This window comes from Mesocricetus auratus, unplaced genomic scaffold (genome assembly GCF_017639785.1).
Source record: "Mesocricetus auratus isolate SY011 unplaced genomic scaffold, BCM_Maur_2.0 Super-Scaffold_100009, whole genome shotgun sequence".
NCBI lineage: Eukaryota > Metazoa > Chordata > Mammalia > Rodentia > Cricetidae > Mesocricetus > Mesocricetus auratus.
The window spans coordinates 57252586-57277308 of NW_024429193.1; the positions used below are offsets into that span (position 1 = coordinate 57252586).

At 41.0% G+C, this 24723-nt stretch overlaps 1 protein-coding gene and 1 pseudogene across 3 annotated transcripts in view; one reads left to right on the plus strand and one right to left on the minus strand.

The window, feature by feature from the left end:
• Nucleotides 1-24723, minus strand: part of Wars2 (tryptophanyl tRNA synthetase 2, mitochondrial) — a 68951-nt gene that overhangs the window by 23561 nt on the left and 20667 nt on the right. For 2 of the 3 annotated variants that reach the window (XM_005087732.4, XM_040752155.1), the window contains exon 2: nt 927-1184. The exons of the other annotated variant lie outside the window; for it this stretch is intronic. In XM_005087732.4, the coding sequence (XP_005087789.1) occupies nt 927-1184 (258 nt within the window). The remainder of the gene's footprint in view (nt 1-926; nt 1185-24723) is intronic. 3 annotated transcript variants of the gene reach the window in all.
• LOC110339618 lies at nt 7493-8624 on the plus strand (annotated as a pseudogene).

The window sequence follows — 24723 nt, forward strand, 5'->3', positions numbered from 1 at the left end:
GTGTGTTCATGTATGTCTGTGTGTACTTGTGTGTTTTGCCATGCTGGGGATTCAACTCAGGACTTTGAACATACTAAATAAACATTCTACATAGAGTGATAAGCCCCTACCCTATTTGTTTTCAGCTGGTTCTTTGTATGATTCACTGAAGTAAATTCTGAGTTAATAAAAACGTATGTTAAAACTTATACTCAGTAGAAGTCTATGATCAAGAAAGAGGCCCCTTTGACTGAGGCTATGCTGCAGGTTAAAGCAGATACATAGTAAGGGTGTGATCCAGGAGGAGTTCTTATATTCTTTTCTATTGTGTGTCTAAATTGCTCTGTCTCTGGACAGGATCTCTTCCTGTCTAAAGATAAACTGACTCATCCATAGTGAAGGTATGAGTCAAATATTTTGGCTTTATTTATTTTGGCTTTCTGAAGACTTTCTTGGCTTGTACCCAAGACATTGGGACTTTGTCTTCAAATTTCTTGGCTTGTTCTATCAAATCCTTTCAAAACCTATTATACAAAGAATGAACAATGACAATTATCCAATAGGCTTTCCAAATTCAATATTCAATAAACCACCATTGGAATTATAAAAAGTCATTGGTCACAAAATTCAATCCTCATCCCAGGGACATTAGTCAACAGTGGAGGTCATCGAACTGAAAGTATCCAGCACAGAAAACGACCCCAGTGTCCAAAGAACTAACATGACATAACTTTGGGGTGGATGAAAGACTATAAAGTATGGCAGGAGAAAGTTGAAAAACAGTACTGAAATACAAGGATATTTAATGATATGAATGCATGTAAATATTAAACTGGAAACATCACATTAGATGATGTCATGCTGGAATAATTAAGAAAAGATTGTGAACAGGAGCTTCAAACAGTGAAAAAAGCCAAGTCTTCTGGGCTCTGGTCTGAGAAGCTGACCTGAGACTGCTGGAAAAGGATACTTTTCTCTGGGTTTATGCCACAGGCAAGAAGAACAGCGGTCATGTCCAGTATGCTCTGCTGGAGGACGCTGGGGTCTTGGGGGATGGTGATGGAATGGAAGTCAACGATGCTGTACAGCACTGTGTCATACTCTTCCTGCAACTTCACCCAGCTCTCTATGGCTCCAAGGTAATTTCCCAGGTGGGGGATTCCTGTAGGCTGGATGCCAGAAAACACTCGCTCCACACTGTCCTTCTGCAACAAGGAAAAGAAAAACAAGCATAGTTCCTTTGGAGACAGCAACCATGAATTCTATGTACCTATTACCATGCAGTCTTATTTCTATGGACTGCAGCCTGATGATCTTTACCATGCATTGCTTTGTGTGTACTCTGTGGAAATCACTATGCTGGGTGCTAGTAGAGACAAGTAGACATTAAAATGGGTTTTCTTACTTCCAAAGCATACAAAGATGCCTAGGGAGAGGTCTGCTTGTCCAAAAGATAATGATCTAGTTGAAGATAGAGACTGTATTTATGCAAAGATGAGGTACAAATGGACAGCAGTTCCCAAGAGGAAAAGGTTGGCTTTGGTTCCAGTGGGCACTAAGAACAGCTGTGCATGTAGACACCATCTCATTAGAGATTAAATGAGCCTTATAATTTTGCCTGTGACATCACTTTTTGTACTTAAAAAAAATGAAGGCCACAACATCAAGTTAAAATCCACGGTTAGTTATTATTTTATTGTTGATATTATAATTTAATATGTATGATCTTAGGTTAGAATTAGAATTAAAATGTACTTCATTTTAATATTTTAAATATTAAGTAACTTTCATACTTATTTTGATAATCATTCAGTTTCAATTTATTAGAATTTTAAAATTCTGCATAATTTTCTAAATTACACAAATATTTTTGTCTTAGTCATACCTTCCCTTTGAGTTACATTTTCTAGTGCTGTTATAAAAAATGAGAAGAAAAAATGAACAAAGGTAAAATGATTTTTCCTGAGTGGTTTATTATCATATAGTGATGACTCAACAGTTTTGAATATGTATCAGTAAATGTACTGACTGAAGGTGCTAAAGATCAAAGTTATTGTTGCTTTGGTGAGCATTGCAAGAAAATCTCAGCTCCTATAATTTACTGGACAGCTATGCTACTAACATTTATGCTCAGTTCTTTATGTTCAGGAATACATTTAAATGAGTGCCTAACAGAGAAGGGTTGTTATGCTTTCCACTTTGCAGATGAGAAACCAAAGCTCACAGATATCAATAGATTGTCCATGGTCACACAGCAAGGAAACGGCAGATAGGGGATTTCAAAGATGTGGTCACTCTACTCTTGAGTGGTTTGAATGAAGAGTCCTATATATGCTAGGGTCATATTCGAACACTTGCTTCCCGTTTGGAGGCACTGTTTGGGGGCAGGTTTCTGAGGCGCAGCCATGCTGGAGGAAATATGTCCCTGGTGGTGGGCTTTGAGATCACACAGCCTTGTCCCATTTATAGTTTGTTCTCTCTGCTTTGTGCTGTGGTTAGATGTGATCGCTCAGCTTCCTGCTCTGCTGCTTGCTGCTATGCCCTCCCACCATGGCGGACTCTCTTAACCCTCTGAAACAGTAAACACATAAACTCTCTACTTTAAGTTGCCTTGTTCATGCTGTTTTATCAAAGCAACAGAAAAGTAACTAATACATCATTCAGCTCAGCAGCTCATCACCACTGATTAAGAACTTACTGCTTTTGGTAAAATAGTTTTGTCATTTTTCTATAGTTTTAAAATTTTGCAAGATGTTTACAGAGGAATAAAGACCATCATCATACACATATCTTTGTGTGCCATTAGTCAAGTTTCTCTATATGTAGGGTGGAACTGCAAAATCATAAGGTATATACATGCATCTTCAACCACACTACAGCGTGGTTAACTATTCCAAATAAATAACAATAAGCACTCTCTACCACCAGTTTCTGTGGCTCCAGATTCCCATCAGTACTTAGTACTGCCTGTCCTATCTTTTTAGCTAATAGAACAGACATCAGGTAAAATCTCATGACAGTTTAACTTCATCTCCTTGATTATTAAAGAAGTTGAAAATCTTTTGTGATTATTGTCTAGTTTTACTTTTATCATTACTATCCTGTTCAAGCTATTTTGTGCTTTATTTAGAACTTAAGAATTCTGTGTTTAAAAGTACTTTTACTATTTAAGAATTTGTATATGTTCTAGATACTGTAGTTAATTACAGGTAGAGGAAATACATTCTCAGACTGTGTGCTTACTATTTCCCATTATCTTGTGATGAAGGGAACTTCTTTACTAGTTCGATAAATATAACGCACTTGGCTACAGACATCTGGGTCATAGAAGAAATCCTTTGAGCCGGGCGGTGGTGGCACACGCCTTTACTCCCATCACTCGGGAGGCAGAGGCAGGCGGATCTCTGTGAGTTCAAGGCCGGGCTGGTCCGACAGCCTCCAAAACAATACAGAGAAACCCTGTCTTGTAAAAACAAAAAACAAAACAAAACAAAACAAAAAGATATCTTTAGTACTGAAGACACCACATGCACGTACACACATATATGCATATTCATATAAATTGCATGTGTTCACTTTAATGCCTTATCTTTCACATTTAGGCCTGCATCCATTTGGAGTATTTTTGTTTGTTTGTTTTGCATAAGGAGTGAAACAGGCATTTGATTTTCTTTTTTATGAACAGCTGATTATTCCAGCACTATGTGTGGAAAAGGGCTGTTTCTTCTCCTTGCTCTGGAATGCTATTTCTGTCAGACAAGGGTGTGAAGACTCTGTTTAGAACCTGAACTGTGACTGGTTGAAGCAGAATGGACGTTTCTATGACACTACACTGTCCATACATCATACTACAGCTGTATCTTTTTACATAACAATAGCTCCTGAGAGCTAATCTACTTTAAATAAGTGAGTGTCAAGGCTACTTAAGTTTTTCTTTTCTCTTTCTCCAAGAACTCCCAAATTTTACAAATACAATCTGCTTTTCTCAGCTAATAAGATGACAGTGCCAAAGTACAATGTTACATCATATCTCTATGATCCAGCATTGAATCTGGTCCAAGCAGTCAGGAGATGTGTAGCTCTGAGGATATAAAAAATGCCACTCAAGGAACTATGAACAAGTATAATCAAACCACTCACAATCTCATTCCTCCTTCCCACACATGTACCCCCTTCAATGAAATCTTCAAATCATAATTTATAAAACATTTTCCAGTTGAGAACTGAGGGAAGTGAAGAAGGGAAAGGGAGAGAGCAAAGGGGAAAGAGGGAAGGAAAGATGGGGTCAGAGAGACAGAGGGGAGAGAAAGGGAAGAAGGAAAAAATGGAGGGAGAGAGGGAGGGAGGGAGGGATGGAGGGAGGGGGATGGAGGGATGGAGGGAGGGAGGGAGGGAGGGAGGGAGGGAGGGAGGGAGGGAGGGAGGGAGGGAGAGAGGGAGGGAGAGAAAAGGAACACATAGAGAGGCTTCCTCCAGTACCCAGTAGCTCTGATATGGGAATGAGAAAAGGGTTTTTCAGTGCACTGAAAAATGATTAATGGGCATCAGGGCTGATTGATGAAGAGGGAAAAGTAAAGCAGAAAAACAAACTCTGAACTTAGTAAATGGAAACAAAAATACCATCCAGAAATACTTGATCAGGAAGAAGAGTGTCTGTTTATGGTAATAGAAAGGGTTATGGAGACCAGGAAAATTAACCTGAAAAAAAAAGAATATTAATAATTCCATATAAATTCCTCTATGGTGAAATTCAGAGACTGTGCCCCAGGAGAACTGGAGAAAATAAATTCTTGAGAAGAGTAGAAGAGAAAAGCGCAAGAGACTCGACTGTGGGAAAAGGCATCGTGAGCAGTGGTAATGGGTTAACCATGAGCTAAGGCATCTTTTCCATTCTCTGGTTTCCGTGATTCTGTGCATCAACGCACAGGGAATGATGTTACCAAGAAGTAAGCACAACAAGAAATATTTTATTCAGCTTTCAAGGAGCTATTAAACAAATACAGCCTCTAAATGGGATCTGGATCTCTGGTCTTAAAAATATACAGAGAGCGTCCTGCTCTTCTGGGCTGAGTTTATGTTGCAGTCTGTTCCTCAGCAAGAGCCAGCAGGCGGTCTGACGGCATAGCAGGGGAGGTATGCCTGGTACCATGAGATCACGGAGTTGGAATGTGGAGTCTGGGTGGTGGGAGGATGGGGGTTCTGTGTTCAAAAGCACTGTAGTCAGAGAAGAACGAAAATGAAAGGAGCATGGGCTTCCCAGTGGACAGCAGGCAAGCCACAAAAACCACCCCCCCACAAAAAACCCCAAAACCAAAAGCAACCAAAAAACACCCCCCCAAAAAAAACCATCTCAGGACTGGCCCACATGCATGCACTCACTAGAGGGGTAGAATCCACTGTGGTGACAGAGCAAAGGGACTGCTTCTTGATACCTCCTTGTTTTTTTTATTTCAGGAGTATTTCCTTAACAGAAGCCACCTCCAGGCAATTACCTGGCTCATTTTAGACCAGCACCAGTAAGGGACAATAATGTAGTTCAGACAAGGGGGCGAAGGATCCAAAGGTGGCATGGGCTCACCATTTCACAGAGCTGAGACTCCTCTTGCATGAGGCCATGAGCATATCCCAAGCCTAACATCTCATTAATGCTAACGACTGCACTCAGAAGCAACTGAAAAATCTCAAACTGTTAATTACTGCAAAAGACAGTGCTTGAGATCACTAAAGAGAACTTCTGAGGTTAATCCCAAATGAGCAGTTTACATCAGAAGGGTAAGTCTACATACTAGCCATGAGATGGTTTCTTCTTCCATGTGTGTGTGAGAGAGAGAGAGAGAGTGTGTGTGTGTGTGTGTGTGTGTGTGTGTTTAACATTTATTTATTTATTTATTGGAGGACACCTTTCAGGACTCAGATCTCTCCCTCCAGCATGTCCCTGTGGATCCTGGGAATCAAATTCAAATCATCAGGTTTGGCAGCAAGTGCCTTTGCTGATGAGCCAAGGCACAGCTTCAGCACCGTGAAACACATTAACTTGAAAACAACGGTGGGAAACAAAGACTCAGCAGTCCCCACAAAGTCCTGTCATGTCCACCCAGAGCATCAAATGCTCATTCATCAGACTTCTTAACTATGGTCAAAGGAGGCAGACCCAGAAATTCAACTGAACAAACTCCATCCTAACTGGTTATTAGAATGGCAGTAGAGGGCCACCAGGCCAGCCAGGGCTACATATTAAGACCATGTCTCCAAAACATGTTTTAAAAAAAAGTGGCATTCAGAATTATGTATTTATTTAGCGTGTGTGTGTGTGTGTGCGCGCGCGTGCGTACACACTCATGAGTGTGCATATGTTGGGGCACACCTGTACCATAGTGTGTGGTTTCATGGGAATACATCAGAGGACCACTTGCAAGAGTTGGTTCTCTTCTACCACATGGATTGTGGGAGATGAATTCAGGTCTTTAGATTTTGTGGTATGTGCCTTTACCCATGGAGCCATTTTGCTGGTCCAAGAACGGAGTTTTACACAGACTGCAATAAAGTAATAGCATTATCAGATAATGTGGATGGGAATACCTTTCTATAAGTCTGTTTACTCTTCTGGCTGTATATATGTTAAAAACACTGTTTAAAGTTCTGCCTCCCACCCCCAGCTAGATTCTCATTCTGTCACTTGTAATGTGCCACAGAAATCTCTAGACTCTTGAGACACACTTTTACCTCTTCCTGAACATCTTTCTACTGACAGTTACTTAAAAGTTGAAACAGAAGTGATCTTGTGTGGAAAATTATCAGGTGGCTCTCTAGAAGAGACAGCTACTCCTTGGAAAGCTTTGACCGTGGCCCAGCACTGCTCTGCTACAATCAACTTCAGCTTCCATAAAGTATTTTAGAACCTTGGTCTGTTGAGAAATGCTCACTCAGCACCGAGGAAAGCAGGTTCAGTTCTGCCTAGAAACAGAACCAGATGCACAGAGCTGGGCATCAACACAGCAAATGCCCAATTAGAACAAAACAGGGCAAGCCTTCTGCCCCCTGCCACCTCCACTCCCCAAGAAACAATACACAGGCAACAACTAACACATAAGGAAAAAAGAGCAAGGAAAGGGAATGACTGACCCATTAGACAGTAAATTCACTATAAACATCTATGATGAATGTTTATACATTGCTAATCTGGGGAAAGGGTGTAAAAGAGATAAACTTAGATTGTCAAATAGTTTCCTACGGGCTTATTTAAACCTCTGATTTCTCTCTTTCTCAGTGTGCACTGTGTCACTTTCATCTTGTGACAGAATGCTTTGGCATCACTTCCCAGTGAAGGGCTAGAGAACCATGTGGGAGGGAGGTATGCTCTCACCCCCGACCCCCAGTTCTGTGCCCCTTCTCCCAAACTGCACTGCATTCAGCTTGGGATTCCTGACTCAAGACTGGCTGGCCTTTGAACTCCTCCATTCTTACTACCTTCGGCCCCATTCCATTTCTCAGAGGGGGAAAGTATCCTTCAATAATGTTCAAAACAAAGCCAAGGGCACATCTCAGCTGGGAACATAACTCTGCCTCTCTATTTATGGCCAAGCAATGGTTCATTCTGAAGACACTTGGTGTCTCCCTCTTACTGAGTAAGCACTGGTCACCCTGTTGAAGCCTTCTAGGGATTACAGTGGATTTAACTCAAGCCAAAGCTGCTTCCCTTTTTATTCTTAACACATACAGTATTGGGTTTCATTACTGCATTGCCAAACAAAATTTGTTTTTGTTAGTTCTGCTCTCCCCTTCATTCCCAAAGTCCCCGATTCCCCTTGTGCCCTTCCACCCTTCCAACAGCCTCCTTTCCCCTTTCCTGTCACATGTGCCCTACTGCCCTCCCCACATCCTTCCTTAACTCTTTCTTGTCTTGTAGTTCCTTTGCTTCAGCACCTATACCCACTCCCACACACACACACACACACACACACACACACACACACACACCAAAGTAGGATCCACATATGAAAGAACATAATGTAATTATGTCTAAGTCTGGGTTACCTTGCTTAATGTAATGTTTTTCATCTCTTTCCATTTTCCTGAAAATTCTTTTAAGTATTTCACGATGCTTTCTCACCAGTGGTATGCACATGGGAATTTCCAGGAAGAAGCAGAGCCTCTTAATGCAGCTTCCTCAAATGGAACAGCATATGATATGAACATATGAAACTTGACTGTGGGTACTTGTATACTTTGGATTTCCCAGAGATGGATAATCAGTCAGTCTTAGAAATTCCAGCGAGTGAGCCTGATCTAGCAGTTATGGACCAGATGGACATGAAAGATGATGTTATGGCAAAGGATGCCACTGTGAGAGTGGAATTCCTGACCAGAAGCTAGGTTCCATCATTGATGCTATACTGTTATATCCTTGTGGATAGTCCGCTGATGGAAAATAAAAATAATATGGAATTTATTGGACTATTCACATCACTCTAGAACCAGAATTTATGTTAGCTTTGAAACAAACCCAAGAATTCCTATGGTAATCTCATCAGGAAAGCTGGGAAAGTCCTCAAGCCAGTATAACCACTGACCACCTCATTTGTTATCAGGGTTCTAAATGTTACAGTGCCATCTCTACCCCAGAAGACTTAAATTTTAAATCCTGACAGCCAGGGTGTGACAAGTTCAATTTTTAAAAATCATTTTATAACAGTAGAATAATTTAAAAAATGAAAGGAGAAAAGACACATGGGGGCGGCCACTCTAGCTATTGGCATTGAGTGTGGCGTTTTCCATGGCCACCCCCTTGTAGCTGCCAAAAGGGCTAGGCGTAAGGAAGCCTCATCATTTAGAAGTGCATGCACTGTTGCATCAAGGAGTCACATATCTGGCAAGAACTCCCTGTGTTCACTCTTGCTGGGGAGCAAAAGTGCTTACAGGGAGAGCCTTTTGCTATATGAAACTTTACAATTCCCATGAAGGCTATTCAGTTTGTTATGCACAAGACAGCATTTCTATAAGCATCTCCCCAAACTCTCACTCTCTCACTCTCTCACTCTCTCTCTCTCTCTCTCTCTCTCTCTCTCTCTCTCTCTCTCTCTCTCTCTCTCTCTCTCTCTCTCTCTCACACACACACACACACACACACACACACACGGCTCTTTACCTTATTAAGTGTTGTCCTTTGCTATCTATGGGGGCTGGTCTATGAAATTGCTTCCAGAATTCTACACCTCTACTTTGTAGAACATATCCTCTGCTACTACGGCTACTGCAAACCAATTTCAAGTTCACACAGAGTTCTTGTTTCTCCCCCACCTTTAATAGCAATTAAAGTGTTTTCTTCCACACACATACAAGAAAAAAGCAGGGTCTTTGATAACATCAGTAGGATTGATGTCCTTGTAAAAGAGACTTCAGAGAAAGCTCACTCTCGTCTGTCCTTCCGTCCCTTCTGTCGTGTGAGGGGTGTGTGCTCAGCCCCTCTGGAGGGGAGAACAACAGGCTCCATGCGGAAGCAGAGAGAGCCTTCTCTAGGTATCAGAGACATACTGGACTACCAGCCTCTAGTGGAGAAAATGTTTGTCCTCTATAAGTTAGTCTATGTGTTTTGTTAAAGACACTGATTTGTTTTTATTTTTTCCTTTTCTTTCCCTATTTTTATGGTACTGGAGATCAAATCCAAAATTGTACTTATGCTGGGCAGGCAAGCAAGTATTCTATCACTGAACCAGGTCATCAGCCCTAGATTGCAATGGTTTACATATTTTGTTCTAAAAAATTGTTGTTGTAATGTGAGGTGCACTCTCACTCTGAACTCTTGGGGAAGGGTCTAGGCCCTGCCCTGTATGAAATGACAGACTATGGACACCCCCATGGAGGGCCTCACCCTCCCTGGGGAAATGAGGGGATAATGGGGGGATTGGGGGGAGGGCACGGGAGGAGGGGAGGGAAAGGGAGAGGGACCTGGAACTGACTTGTGAAGCAACCTTGTTTCTTATCTAAACTTAAACTGAAAACTAAAAAAAAAAATTGTTGTTGTATAACATTTTTTTTAAATGTGCACAATACATAGAAGAGTGTAAGGAAGAGCTTGGTATGTGTTGATAACGGGGAGAGTCGAGGAGCCCTTTCATTGTGCTTGTCCCAACCAACATCAAAGATCATTTCATAAAGTAACCTGAGTCCACTTGATTCAAGGCTTTCCCTAAGCATTCATTTATACTTTTTGAATTATCGACTAGACAGTAGTACAAAGTTCTTCAAAAAGAAATTCTGGGATAAAAGAGGAAATACTATGCACTGAGTTAGCAAAAGTTTTCATTTCTTCTCTGGGGTGAGGCAGTTCATACCATCCAACCACTCTGCAGGGAGGGTCCTGGCACAGACTCCTCAGTGCACACTCTGTTCATCATTGTAGAATGCATTATTCCTTTTCTGCTAGGAAAACACTCCCTGATCACTATCCAATAATAAACTCTCCCCAATTGTATACCCACTAAATACACCCACACCAAGACACATGCACGCACACACACACACACACACACACACCTTTATCAGCCATAGTATCCCTCCCACAAGCAAAACACATCTCTCCTTCATCAGTTTTCATTATTGCACAAACCACATCAGAAACTTGGTAAATATTTTCTTATTTGCTTAGTAAATATCTTTTTACCTAGGATACAAGCTCCTAGGGCTGTCTTTTTCATCTTTAAATCCCTAGAAAACAACACAGTGCCAGGTGCATTATGGGTACCTAATAAACATTAGTTAAATGCAAAACAAATGGTTTCTCTACCTCTCTGGCAAAATAACTATAAAGAAATGAACCGAATGTTTCCATTGCAAGGTGACACAAGTTTAGTTGTAAGAGTTTGTGTAAAAGTTGCTTTTCTGAAATTCTGAAACTTAATTCTCTAAATTGTGGTTAAGCTCCTAGGAGATAACTCATCAAAGGTCCTTGAGCCCACAGTATTCCTCAAGGATGGTTTTAATAGCATAATCTTGGCTGTACTCAAACATCCACGAAATTATTTTTGTGGGAAAATGAAATCCAAGTCCTACATTGGGACATCAAAACCCATCTGGTGTTGTCTCAAAGTCTATAGTAGTAGGAGGAACAGTATTGTATAAAGCAGAGTTTGCTTTTGCATAGTCAATTGTTTCTAATTAGATTGGCCGATTATTGGATATGAATGACAGATTGTGCCTTCTGTAGAATCCAGGACTTTTACAACACTGATAACTTAAATATGGATTACTTAAGGCAGTTGCCCTGATGAGCATCCCTGGTAGAAAAGAAGATAGGAAGAAGATATCATGCCAGAGGCTTTCAGACTAATGTGTATTCCCAGTACCAGGAATACCATTTGGATACATAATAGAATCTCCTAGATCCTCTCATGAAGAATTCTAACATGCTTACTATAGAAGGGAAAACAGACAAGGTTGCAAGGTCTGGGCTTTAATATGTCTCTGAGCAACTGCAATACAAACTAAAGTTTGAAAGAAGCTTGTGAGCACTGTGATGGCTAGTGTTCAACTGAACACCTAGGAAGTCTCTGGGCATACTTGTGAGGGATTATCTAGATTACAGTCAGCCTCCAAGAATGCCTTTGAGGGATTGCCTTGATTACCCACATTGATGTGGGAAGACTCATCTTAATTGTGGGAAGATCCATTTCCTAGGTAGGGAGTCATCACCCTCAAACTGAGTACATACAGCACACATGTATTCATTGCTCTGTTTCAGGTAATGGAAGCCACAGGACCAGCAGCTTCAGTCCCGCCACTCTGACTCCCCACCAGTAAGGGCTGTAACCTGAGTTAAAATAAACCCTTTCTCTCTTAAATAGCTTCTGTCAGAGTATTTTATCAGAGCAACCAGAAAACTAAGGCAGTCACCAATGGTTTACTCTTTACCTATGTTTCAACTTTACGAAAGTATAGAAGGAAACATGCATGAATGAAAAGGAAATGATTCCTTTTAAGCCTCCTGTTCTCAGTCTTACCTTGGAGCTTTGAAAGACACAGATGCCTGGGTTCTGTAGATTCTGATTTAATCAGAGATTTGGTATTAGCATCTTAATTTTTAATAGCTCTCCAGGTGATTCTAATATGAGATCAATGTGGAACAACCAGTTTCTTTGATATTTACTACATAATTATTCTCCAAAGCGCTGTCAACTTGATCAGAAATACACACACACACACACACACACACACACACACACAGTTAAAGTGTGAAGAGTAAATTCATTTGCTTAAAATTTATATCACAATATAGTAAAACTTCTGAAACAATTCACCATTAATAATATAGTAAAACTTCTGAAACAATTCACCATTAATAATATAGTAAAACTTCTGAAACAATTCACCATTAATAATATAGTAAAACTTCTGAAACAATTCACCATTAACAGAAGAGCAGAAGCAGCCATGGGCAATCATGAAAGTTAGCAGAGAAGGACAGTGCTAGCTATCTCTGATCTTATAATGGGAAGAAAAGACTCCCTGACAAGCAAGTGCACCATCTTCAGTAGCTGGCCAGTTTCACTTGGCAATGTCCAGTTTTATAAATCTTATATGGCTTGGGGATTCAGAAAGGATGAACAGCTTGGACTTTACAAAGAGATCTTTAAAACACGCCAAGTGTAAGCAGAAGACAAAATTCTCTATGGCTAGGACGCTCTGTTCTGTCCATGTCTCTGTCTGGCAATCCTCCTTGGCTCCTAATCTCTCACCGGAGTCTAGATTCAACTCTTAAATTCTTTTGTAATTAATTGATGATGTAGCACTAGATATCCTGTATTCTTGTATGAATATTTCTAAGTAAGTATTATAAAAATAAAACACTGTAGTTATGATCCCCATGGATGGTTAATTCTGTAGGGTATGGGTTGGGTCTTATGATCATCAGTTCCACTGGTTGACCCAAGACTGAACTAGTAACAGGTGGCCTTAATCAAGTAAAGCTGAGAGGCCAAAAATTTAGACAAAATGTATGAAATCCTAGCACTATGGAGGCAGAGGCTGGCAGATCCTAACTTGGAGGCCAGCTTGGTCTACAGAGTGAGTTCCAGGGCAGACAGGGCTACACAGAGAAACCCTGTCTCAAACAAACAAACAAACAAACAAAAACCCAAACTACCAAGTGATTCATGACTATTTCAATGGTTCTGAAGCTTTAGAAGAGATATAAGGTGAATTCTATACATGGAAACAAAGAGTACAGAAAAAAACCAGGTCTCGTGATTAAGAAGTGAGAAACAGTGCCAGACTGCCTGGATTCAAACCCCTGCTCAATTGCCTGAGTAGTCATGAGCATTCACAAATGAAGACAGCAATATACCTACCTCACTGGGCTGGGAGGCTTTGGAGGGTTTGTTAGTATGGAAACCTGTGGTACCTGGTTCACATAGTAAGCTTTCTTCTAAGTTACCTAACCACCTATGTGGACCAGAAATATGAGTGTTTATTTTTATCCAACTGCTCACTCAACATAAGGACATCTGTCCTATGGAAGTATTCCACAAATACAGGATATCTAGTGAAATGTCATCACTTAAGCATAAAAGAACTCCAAGCAACTGTGATTCCACCAGCAGGAGACATTTTAAAGAAATTACAGTTTCATTTTGTGCAATACAAAGAGATTATATAATAGAACAGACAATAATATGGATACTGTATGTATTGGTTGAGGGGAAAATCCCAACTCTGTAGCCAGAATATGGGAGTCCAAAATGAGTTCTGCTGGGCACCTGCTGTGGGAATCACAGCATTTCTTCATATTTAAGGGGCCAAGGACACTGCTTAGACCACAGTCATTCTGTACAAGTGGGTTAGCTAGATAATGTTGATAAGGAAGTTAGAGTCATACATAGCGTACTAGTGGCTAGGAGGGGATGGGGTAACTCACAACCTACTTTTTGATATTTTATATTAGTTTTCTAAGGGCAGAATCATTTCCTGCCATCAAATTAAAAACATAGTTTGTCTGTGTATAGCTTGAGTGACTGGCATGTAACTATGAGAGTCTCATGCCAACATGAATATCAGTAACAACCATGTTCACTTTATGTCATGGGAAGTAAAGTTACAATATCTAATGATTTACACAGCTTGCATATTTAAGATATTAATATCTGTAGACTGGAGCTAGACCGAAAACAGTGTAGCATAATCTAAAGAACATGAGTTTTGGGGATCAGAGAGTGCTAGGGTCAAATTCCTCTTGTGCCTGCTAATATTACATCACTTAATGTGTCTGATGCTACTTTTATATTTGAGCAACGAGTCCCAACCCTAGCTAACACTTGGTGAGTTTTCAGTGGGTAGAATAACAAGGGCTATGAATGCTGTCTCGATCCTTGCAAAAGCTCCTATGTAGTCTTTTTACAGAACAAACAGCCTCAGAAGGATTGACTGAGTAGCCAACGGACAACAAGTAATAGACAGGCCGTGAACCAAGTACCAATTCTGGCTACAAACAACTCTGAGGAGACGGTGTTCAATAGAATTATTTGCTTTTACCTCTTCGAGGCACTAATATTGTTTTTATCTTCTAAAATACATGATCTAAATCCTACTTTAATTTTATGTCATTAAAATCGTCAAAAGGGACGTGTGACTCTCTCTCCTCCCACGTTCCCACTAGAGATAACTGCTTGATGTACTTGTGTTCAATGAGGAGTGGTGGCCCACACCAGGGCAGGTGACAAGGACAGTGGTTTTTATTCATGTGGGCAGCAGCTTCGATGCTAATTCTAAACACAGGTGGTGAGAGAGACAGCCAACAGGAAGGGGGAAGGATCGCTGCTGACATGAGCAACTGGGAAGATTGATGGCTTCCCTCTCTCCTTTTCCCCAATGCGTCAGCCTGGGGGCAGAGATGGAGGAGCCGCTGTGCTGGGGACAGTAAAATACACAGCACAGTGTCTGCCTTGCTGCAATGCTGATTAATGAGACCAAAATGACACAGAAAACAGGCAGTGCTTCGGGAGGAGAATTCACAGGCATTTCTTTCTTTAATGATTTTGACAAAGCGGTTCCCACAAACCATCAGGTTTGAAGTGGAAGAACCTGTGGTTAGAGGGATGCAGGGGAAAGTGTGGAGCAGAGGGCTTGTGACGAAGTACATTCACTTACTGACCACATGGCTCCAAGTGTGTCACACATTCCTCTTCTCTATCTATTTTGCTGGAAAATTCCACAAAGTTCTAAATATGGTGTCTGCTTACCTAACTTTAAAAGAACTCCAGAATACACAATTGCAAACAATTCACCCTGTTTAAATTACTAGGCTTTTTAGAAGACAGTACTGTTTTTCATGTTCAGAGCAGATGAATGTTAACACTAAATGCTATTGCCAACCTTTTACAGCCACCAACGTGGCATATTCATTTGTATTTCCAGCCAACAGCCCATTAAGCATAGCATTGTATCCTGAACCCATGACCTAGCTACCTCCTTCCAAACCTGCTCAGTATAAGAATGACATAAAATCACTCCTAATTCCCTCTTCTTCCTCACTATGTCCTATGGATTCAATCCCTGGCTCCTCTCGTCACTACCTGTGTGACCTTTAGTATTTGTGACTCATTTTCTACTACTTCATAGGATTATTACATGAATTAAACAGAGGAGTATACTAAAAGTGCTTAGAAAGCAGCCAGTAATATTAGCTAGCACCATTAGTTAACTACAAAAGTAACAGGGACCATGGCCATATCCCCATCTTTCCTTTGCTTTGGAATTTGTAGGACCCATACCATCTGATGAACTGTCTTTTCAAAATAGTGACTCTCCATTGTTCTTTTCCCAGATTACAAATCCCTTGCTTTAGTACATGCCACCAAAGCATGGCAGAGGCAAGTGTCTCCATGAATTGATCTTAATTAAGCAAATGAAAACTCTCATGAGAAAATTTGGGTTGGTGATTTGCCTTGAACACTTCATTTTTAAATCAAGCGTCCTTGCACTAGAATCACTTATGCTTGACTAACATGGTAAGAATAGGCAGTCTTCTTTGGGATCTGTAGTCTAATGTCCAAAATGGAAGAAATGTTTATATATAAGAGCTGACATTTTTTTCTGGGCAAAACTGAATTTACAGTATTCCTATTGCTTAGTTATGTCCCCCTACCAAATCCATGTCTGTATGGACCTACATAATATGACATTTGGAATATGAGTTTTGCATATATAAATAGCATGAGACTACACTTGATTGGAGTGAGCTCTAATCAGTTTCCTTATAAGAGAGGACACAAAGATTAAAAAGGAAAGGCAGCCATGTTTGATGAAGACGTTGGAGTGATACAGCCCCACAGTAAAGAAAGTGGGGTGAAGACACTCCTTCTCTCTGCCTTTAATGCCCGAGCTATAAGAGATGCTCATGCTGCTCTGAGCAACACATTTTTTTTTTACAGCAATCTTAAGAAACAAGTAAGCTCAGTTAGGGTAGTAAACAGATGCACAGTCTTCTGAGATATGGCTGCCCTCCCTTCTAGAGTGAGCCTGGTCACTGGACCTCCCTTCCAGGGCTGCAAGGGCCAGTGCTGTGGGCAAGGCAGAGCAGGAGGAAAACACTGCACTGCCTATGGTGATTGGCCAAACCACAACTGTATATAGGTAGTGGTGCTGTGTTGCAAGCAGCATTATTGGACAGACCACATCAAATAAACAGCACAGATCAACTTAGAGGGTGTAATCACAAATGAAGTTGCTGTTATTTTGTTCTGGGATCAGTTCAAAGTTCTAGGGCATAGTTGCATTGATTCCTTAAAATTATTGCACATGGTTTTGGCTTTAACTCCACTTATTGCTTCCATTTTAAACAGCACCACTGGAATTTCCATTATGGGCAATCACTCAGAAAAATGTAAATGTGAATTCAGCAAATAACATATTTTTTTCTGGTTAAAAAGTACTCACTGTATACCTTCTTTCTAATGGAGTATCAGGACACACACTACTCGAATGGCCATGATCTACTACTGTTCTCTAAAATAACTTTTGTTTCTTTTGAATTTTTAACAGATTTTTTGGCATAACCCCTCTAACACAAATAGTTTTGAGATACACGCTTCTTTTAAAGAAAACAAACAGCGAACTGTTTCTTTAACTCTTGAAAAACCAAGTATACATGTCTGATTTTCCTTTGAAGCTCTTTAGAAAGAATTCATAAAACTCTGTGTATATAATTAATAAACTGAGGGGAAGGGAATTCAAATTTGCAAACCAATGTCAGCTGATCATTAATCCACCATCCCTCTTTATGTTCAAAAGCTCATGTCAATAATCTCTGGAATCTCTCAATGACAGCCCATAATGTTAGAGAACAAATAGCCCAATATATTTTTGACATGCCACATTGCTTCCTGCAGGTCCTATCTTTGGGTCTCTTATAAAAGCTTAGAACAAAGCTAGTAACGTGTATCCAGATGAAGAGAGGACGTTATCAAAGAGGTACCGGTATCAAAAACATTTCAGTTTCCAGTTCCTCAAACTCACTAATCGACGTTGGTTTTGCAAGAGTGAGTACTTCCACCTCTTCCTCTGAAACTCTGCTGTCAAAGTCAGTTTTCTACTTGTGTTCAGTGGTGACACCCTGATCATGAATTACACTCACTCTGAGTGTTTGTACGTATAGAAAATAACTTGACAGCCCTAGCTGTCTTTGAGCCTGACCAAATTCAACACATCATCTAATTAAGAAGGCCTTTTCTTTCTTGATTATTTATAATTTTTTCATTCTGTTAAGTTGGTTCATCACATATTAGTGAATATAACTAAAGCAAGCTCTCACTTGTAAAACAACAGCACCAAGGTTTTGTTGCTCTCATTCTTTTTTTTTTTTTTTTTTTTTTGGTTTTTACCAGACAGGGTTTCTCTGTATTGTTCTGGAGGCTGTGGGTCCAGCCTGGCCTTGAACTCATAGAGATCCTCCTGCCCCTGCCTCCCGAGTGCTGGGATTAAAGGCGTGCGCCACCACTGCCCAGCATTGTTGCTTTCATTCTAACAATGCATTCTCGGAGTCCTCAAGGTGTGAGAATATAAACCAAGACAGCTCTCTTCTTTCCTATTTTATTTTGCTTTTCTAACAACTCCAGAAGGCTGCCTCTATTCACCAATGGGTATTTATCATATAGATTTTGTAGCATATGCTTTTATTTCTATATACCTTCTACACAGATTTTATTTTTACCTATCTATTTTATGAGAGAGAGAGAGAGAGAGAGAGAGAGAGAGAGAGAGAGAGAGAGAGAGAGAGAGAGAGAGAGAGAGAGGTTTTCTTGGCAGGGTTCTTCTTCCTTTTTTTTTCCTTACAGGATTTCTCTGTGTAACTGTCCTGGAGACCAGGCTGGCCTTGAATTCACAGAACTCTGCCTGCCTCTGCCTCTCAAGTACTGGGATTAAAGATGTGCACCATCACACACAGCTTTATGTTGTTTTTAATCTTTGAGTCATAATCACTTACTTATCATGCTCTAGCTAAATCTCTCTCTCTCTCTCTTCCTCTCCCTCTTCCCCCCTCCCTATTCTCTGTTTCAAATGTAACCACACTGTAATTTACCCATGGAGCTCTCACTCTTTGCCTCATAGGTAATACACTGTAACTTATCTACCCTACAAGTCTCACCAAGCAGTCAAATTCTGGTCCCTAAACCATCAGAGTGGGTGAGTTTCAACATATGTAAATGAATAAGGTAAATGGAGCAGAAACGGAGACTCTATGTGTTTTACAGAATGCAGCAGTTAGAACCAGAGGCACTGAGGGGTCCTAGCATAGATGAGGATGAGCAGAGGACATAACCTGAGATCAGCATAGGGGGTTTTCAAAGAATAGCTTTCAGGCTGCCTACACAGAGGCAACAAAATCAACAACTACTAGAACATCTTCCTGTAGTCTTAATGTAGTAAAATACTCTCAGAATAATGTGCACTTAATAACTACTCTTATAAGCCTTTATAAACGACTCAACTCTCTGTACAGTGCAAGGAATCCTTCTTGAAGGTTCAGAATGGATTTCATGTGATACTTTCGTATTTATTTTATCAATGTGCTGTTAAACAGGTATTCAAGAGGATACAGGAGCTCTGGGTATGAATTCAGCCTGATTTGATGAGTTCTGCATTTAGATTGAGTATGTGTCTTGTCTACAACACAGGGCACTTCTGCTCTTCTGGAGACAAGCACTGTGTGTGTCCTCCAGGCACCCAGGAGCAGTCCTAATCCATCAGTGGGAGGCACACAGCAGGGTGCCATAGAGCAGGATGTTTTGAGTTGAGTTATGGGATGGAGTTCATGGGAAAACTGAGTGGAAATGTGTTTATGTTTTTAAAATCTGAATCTTTAAAAAGAACAAATTAAGAATCTCAAAATCAGAATCAGATGTTGGATGATGATTCAACACAACAAGTAACATCTGAAAACAAAATATTTTGAAATCTAGTTGGTCCTTTGTTCATCTGCTGCTGCAGTGGTTCAAAGGGTCAGGGCTTCTACTGCGATGGTTCCTAATAATCAGATAACAGGGAGAGAGGTTCAGTCCTTTGAGCATCCTCACACAGCAAATAGCTAACGCTGACTGCTATATGGACAAATGCTTGTTGAAGCATCGTAGTCATTTCGACTTTCTTTTCTGGATGTAACCAACTTGGAGCATTAGTGTGTTGATTCAAATAAAAGCAAGACATGTAGTAATTTTTATGAAGAATATTAAAAAATGCAAACAAGCCACAGCTTATTAGCTTCACCTTATAAAAATGTTCTCTGTACACTATAGTTGTTCAATATATAATTACTGTTGTTTCTTAAATTAACATTTTTGTATCTGTGTGCTTATTTTCCTTGAGTTTTATCATTATTGCTTCTGGACCTGGTCATGGAATCCAGAACTTTGTCATGTTTAGCACTTCCTGAAGTCCTCCCTGTGGAATTACTGGATAAATTAGTAAATATATGATAATCACTTTCCCTTTTGTTATAACAGAGAAGTTAGAGGCCAGAAACATCTTTATTTTCTTTTTTCAAATACTGTCTATCTCTGGGCTGGAGAGATGGCTCAGAAGTTAAACGCACTTGCTGCTCTTCCAGAAGACCCAGGCTTGGTTCCCAGAACTTACACTGTGGCTTACAACCGCCTTTGAGTCCAGGTCCACAGAATCCAATGCCCTCTTTTGGCCTCCACAGGAACCAGGAATGTACATGGTATACAGATATATATGTAGGCAAAATACACATATACACATAAGATACAAAATACGCATAAAATAAAAAGCACCTTACCCATCTCTATCCTTTCACTTCAAAGTCTTTCCCTGATGAAAAGGCACATGCTGTGACATCAGGAGCCTGATGTCCACTTGTCTAACTCAAGACTTCAATAGACCTCCTAACACTTGAGTGAGACCTTTGTTCAGCTCTAAATAGGGAGCTGTGAGTTATCTCAAGGTCTCTAGGACATTCTGATGAGGAGACAAGGGCTAGAAGGTACAGGTTCCCGGGGGCCATTGAAACCACCAATCCTGACCTGTATCTGGCATTCCAAGCAGGGCAGTTCAGAGCTGCAAGAAGCAAGGTGAAGAATGCTAGCTCTAACTGCTCTTGCTTTTTATTTAGGACTGCTCAAAGGAGTTTTTTCCCACCTTTGTAATTTTAGTTAACCAATTCATTTTCCAGACAGAATCTACAAAGTAGCTCAAGCTGATCTTGTAACCCAGCCTGGCCTTAAACTCATGACAGTCCTCTTGCCTCTGGCTCGACTGCCTGCTTACCAGGTACTTCAAGGGTTACTTACCGTGTGGAAGCATAAGGGGGTATGCCTTGACCTCAGGTATTTCTCACTCTCACACCATTTAAACATTCTTATGAGAGCCCTATATCTGCCATTCACCTTAATTTTGCCTACAATCTGGTTTCTCACCTACAGAATCACTAAAACCCTTAATTAAATAAATCAATTTTGAGGCAGGACTTCACTATATAACCCAGGTTGTCCTCAAACTCTAATCCCTTTGCCTCAGTCTCCTGAGTGCTGGGTTAGTTATAGGTGTGCCACCATGTTCGGCTCTTCTAAAGTATTTCTGGAACCACAAGTGAGCCCTCACCCTAGTCCAAGTCTTCCTTGCGCTGATGTTGCTTTCTTCACAGATCTCTTGGAATCTCTCAATTGACACAACTGTCACACTTTCAAAAGTCTACAAGAATGTCATGATAAAATCCACTGTTTTATATATTAACTAACAATATCGACAAAAAGAATTGAAAAAAATCATAAAACATTTCCATGAAGCTCCACAGTGTGGTTTATATTTTAGGACCCTTCATTTTTTCAAGTTTGACTTTCTTGCTGGTTCCTGATTTGTTTATTCTCAGTAAGTATGCATATTCTCAGTAATTGGGGAGGTGCCCTACAGCAGTATCCAACTTCTTTCTGTTCTGGTAGGTGATGTTCATGGAAAGAGAACGCCCTCTCTTCATCTGCTTTTGCTCCGGGCTTGGATGGAAGGACACTGTGTGGAACTGATCCTCTTCCAAACCTGTGGCCAGGCCACGTGCTTAACAGGGGAGCTTAGCCTAGGAGTCAGCTCAGCCTGGCCAGCTCTCTGCCTCTTCCTGCAATCAGCAGCTCAGCCTGGTCTCTTGCACCCTCTATCTAAAGTAGCTGGTAAGTGACACTCCAGAATTTGGTGTAAGAATAGGGTGGAGAGCTTTGGGCAGATCAAGTGCATCAGAGCCACACAGTGGGACGTCAGAGCCAGGCCTCACTGACACCAGGATAGTGTTTGGTTCCTTCGTGCTACTGCTGCTGCCACAGATCTCCACTGCACCTTTCTGGGGAAGCCAACCGGTAGTTAGGGAACATCCCGGAGCTTCAGGCAGACTGTCTGCACTTTTTCTCCTCTCCTCTTTGCTTCATTAGATTACAATAGGGCTACAATACATGCTTCTAATAACAAGTCAAATACACACAAAGGGGCTTAAAGATGCCCTTTTCCTTGTTCATATTAGACCCGGCTCAAGCCATCAATGTTAAGATCCAGAAGTAAAAGGATACACCAACAAAACTGCCCTCATTTTTGACCTTGCACTCAGTTCTACTTGTGCTGACAACATGCCACAACATCCTTCTGGATCAGCACATGGAAATGTAGCAAGTCTTTTCAGTCACTATTAGGAATCTTTCCCTCTCCTGTCTAAAAGCCTTTCCGCTGACTTCCTTGCCTCTGTTCTCTTCCTTCTGAGAATCAGATGGCACAGGATTATTTAAAATTATAAACTCAGTCAGCAAGGGAGGCCAAGATCACGAAGGGTAAATCTACAGAGACAGCTGAACCAAACTTGTGGGAACTCATGTCTAGACTGACAGCCATGGAGCCTCCAGGGGATTGAACTAAGCCCTCTATATATGGGAGACAATTGTGTAGCTAGGGTTATCTGAGGGGCCCCTGACCATAGGACCAGTATCTATCTCTGGTGCCTGAGATAACTTGTTGGAGCCCATTCCCTAGGGTGGAATGCCATGTTGAGCCTTAACTTGATGGGTGGAGGCTCAGGGGGTGGGAGGTGTTGTTCCTGCCTCAACTCAATGAGCTAGGCTTCACTGATTGCCCATGAGAGCCATTAACCCTGTGGAAGGAGTGGAGGGGGTGGGGGATGGGGGTGGGCAGAGAGGAGAGGTGGGGGGTGGGAGGAGGAATGGGAGGGAGAACTGAGGTTGGAATGCAAAATGAAATTTAAAAAAACTTAAAAAATAAAGCTAAAGCTGACATAAAAAACTATAAACTTAAATAGCAACACAGCTCTGATTACTACAGCCTTCTCGATCATAAAACACTAATATTATGGAACTCAAATTTCAGGAGAAGACCTGAAAACAAGGAGAAAAAATATTACAAATGAAGAATGTGATTAGGAGCAGGAAGGAAAAAGAGAGTGAGATAGCAGCACAGTGATGGAGCATCTACTTCAGACAGAGCATTCGAGAAGAATACTAGAGGAATAACATCTGAACTTTTGCCTAAAGAGTAGGAGAGAAGTAAAACATGGTGGCACAGTCCTGTAATTCTAGAAAGCAGGGGCAGAAGAATGAGTTCTTGCCTCAAACATTTTAAAATAAAAGAGAAGTAAGGTAGAAGATATTTTAAGAAGTGAAAGGCAAAAATAAAGCCCACAAGAACAAAATGGAGACCAGTGTCTCTGAAATGCAGTGATGGGGGAGACCAGGAAGGGAGGCCGAAGAGAAGAGAACAGCAGATGACTCCAGGTCTTGTAGGCTGTAGCAAGGAGCCAGACTGGGGACCCCCTCAAGGACGGTAAGTAAGGAGGGATTTGATCAGATATGCATATTTGAAGGGTTACTCTGGTCTCTAGATCAAGAAAAAAAAAGGAAGGCAATCAACAAAGCAAGCAAAGAAGCCACTGGAGGAGCAGAGGCAAGCATGACAGAGGCTGTGATTAGCGAGCTTTCAAGAAGAGAAATACATGGGCAGATTGGACCCATATTTGGAAGGGAATTGATATTTGCTGATGGAATGAGCAAGGAAGATGAAAGAGAATAATGGAGACTGAAGAAAATGATGGCACCAAGGATGAATCCTAAACCCTGCTTGCTAAAACTAGCACCTGGGAACATTTTCTATAATTGAACAGAAAAAGTCCACAGAGGAAAAATCATTAAAAGTTAATTTTCATATTTCTGTATTTTATTTCTATCCCTTCTTTCCCTGTAGGAGCCCCTTCCCCCATTGCTTCTCAGAGGACCTGACCCAAACTACTGGATCACTTTTCGCTGGGAGAAGCCTGCTTTATAAATAGCTCTTTGTGAAACTAAAACACTGAATAATTTTAAATGTTCCATTTCAGAGAATGAAAGTCTCTGGTGGTCCCTAGTCTTCAGGGATATTTACTGGGTTGATGCAGACAAATGTGGTACTCAAGGGAGAGCTGGAGCTATGGAGAATGCAACGCCATACAATGGCATTTAAAATTTTACTTATTTATTTGTTTTTTCAAGACAGGGTTTCTCTGTGTAGCCCTGGCTGTCCTAGAACTTGCTCTGTAGATCAGGCCAGGCTGTCTTCAAACTCAGAGATCTTCTTGCCTCTGTCTTCCAAGTGCTGGGACTAAAGGCATGTGCCACTGTACCCAGCAATTTATTTTTAATTATATGTGTGTAGTAGTGTATGCCATATATATGTGGTGCCAGGAAAGGCATCAGAAACCCTTGGAGTCACAGGCAGTTGTGAGCTCCCCTCTGGGTGCTGGGAACTGGAGCTCTGCAAGAGCAAGTGCTCTTAACCACTGAGCCATCTTCCCAGCCCCAGACCCTGTCATTGAAGGCAACGGGAGCAGATGCGATCACTCAGAGAAGTAATGCAGTGCAGAACTCAGGGGGTTATCAGAGGAACCCTTCAATAGGCTTCTGTGTGGAAATGCTTTCATCTCATTAGGAACATAACAAGGAAATGGATATAACTGCTGGACGTATGGCAAGACTATGCTGTTTTGTAAGAAGTTGTCTTTCACGGTCTCTCCACTTTATCCAACAACAGCAGGTTATATTCTCTTCTCAAGTGGAAAATCCACCAAGACAGACAACATTCTGAGCCACGAAACACACCTTCACAAGTTTAAAGATCAGAATCACACATCTGCCCTTAGAACACAGTGGAATCAAGCTAGATATCAGTAACAGAAAGAGTCTGAAAAAATGCCATGTACATGGAGATTAAACAACACTCTTC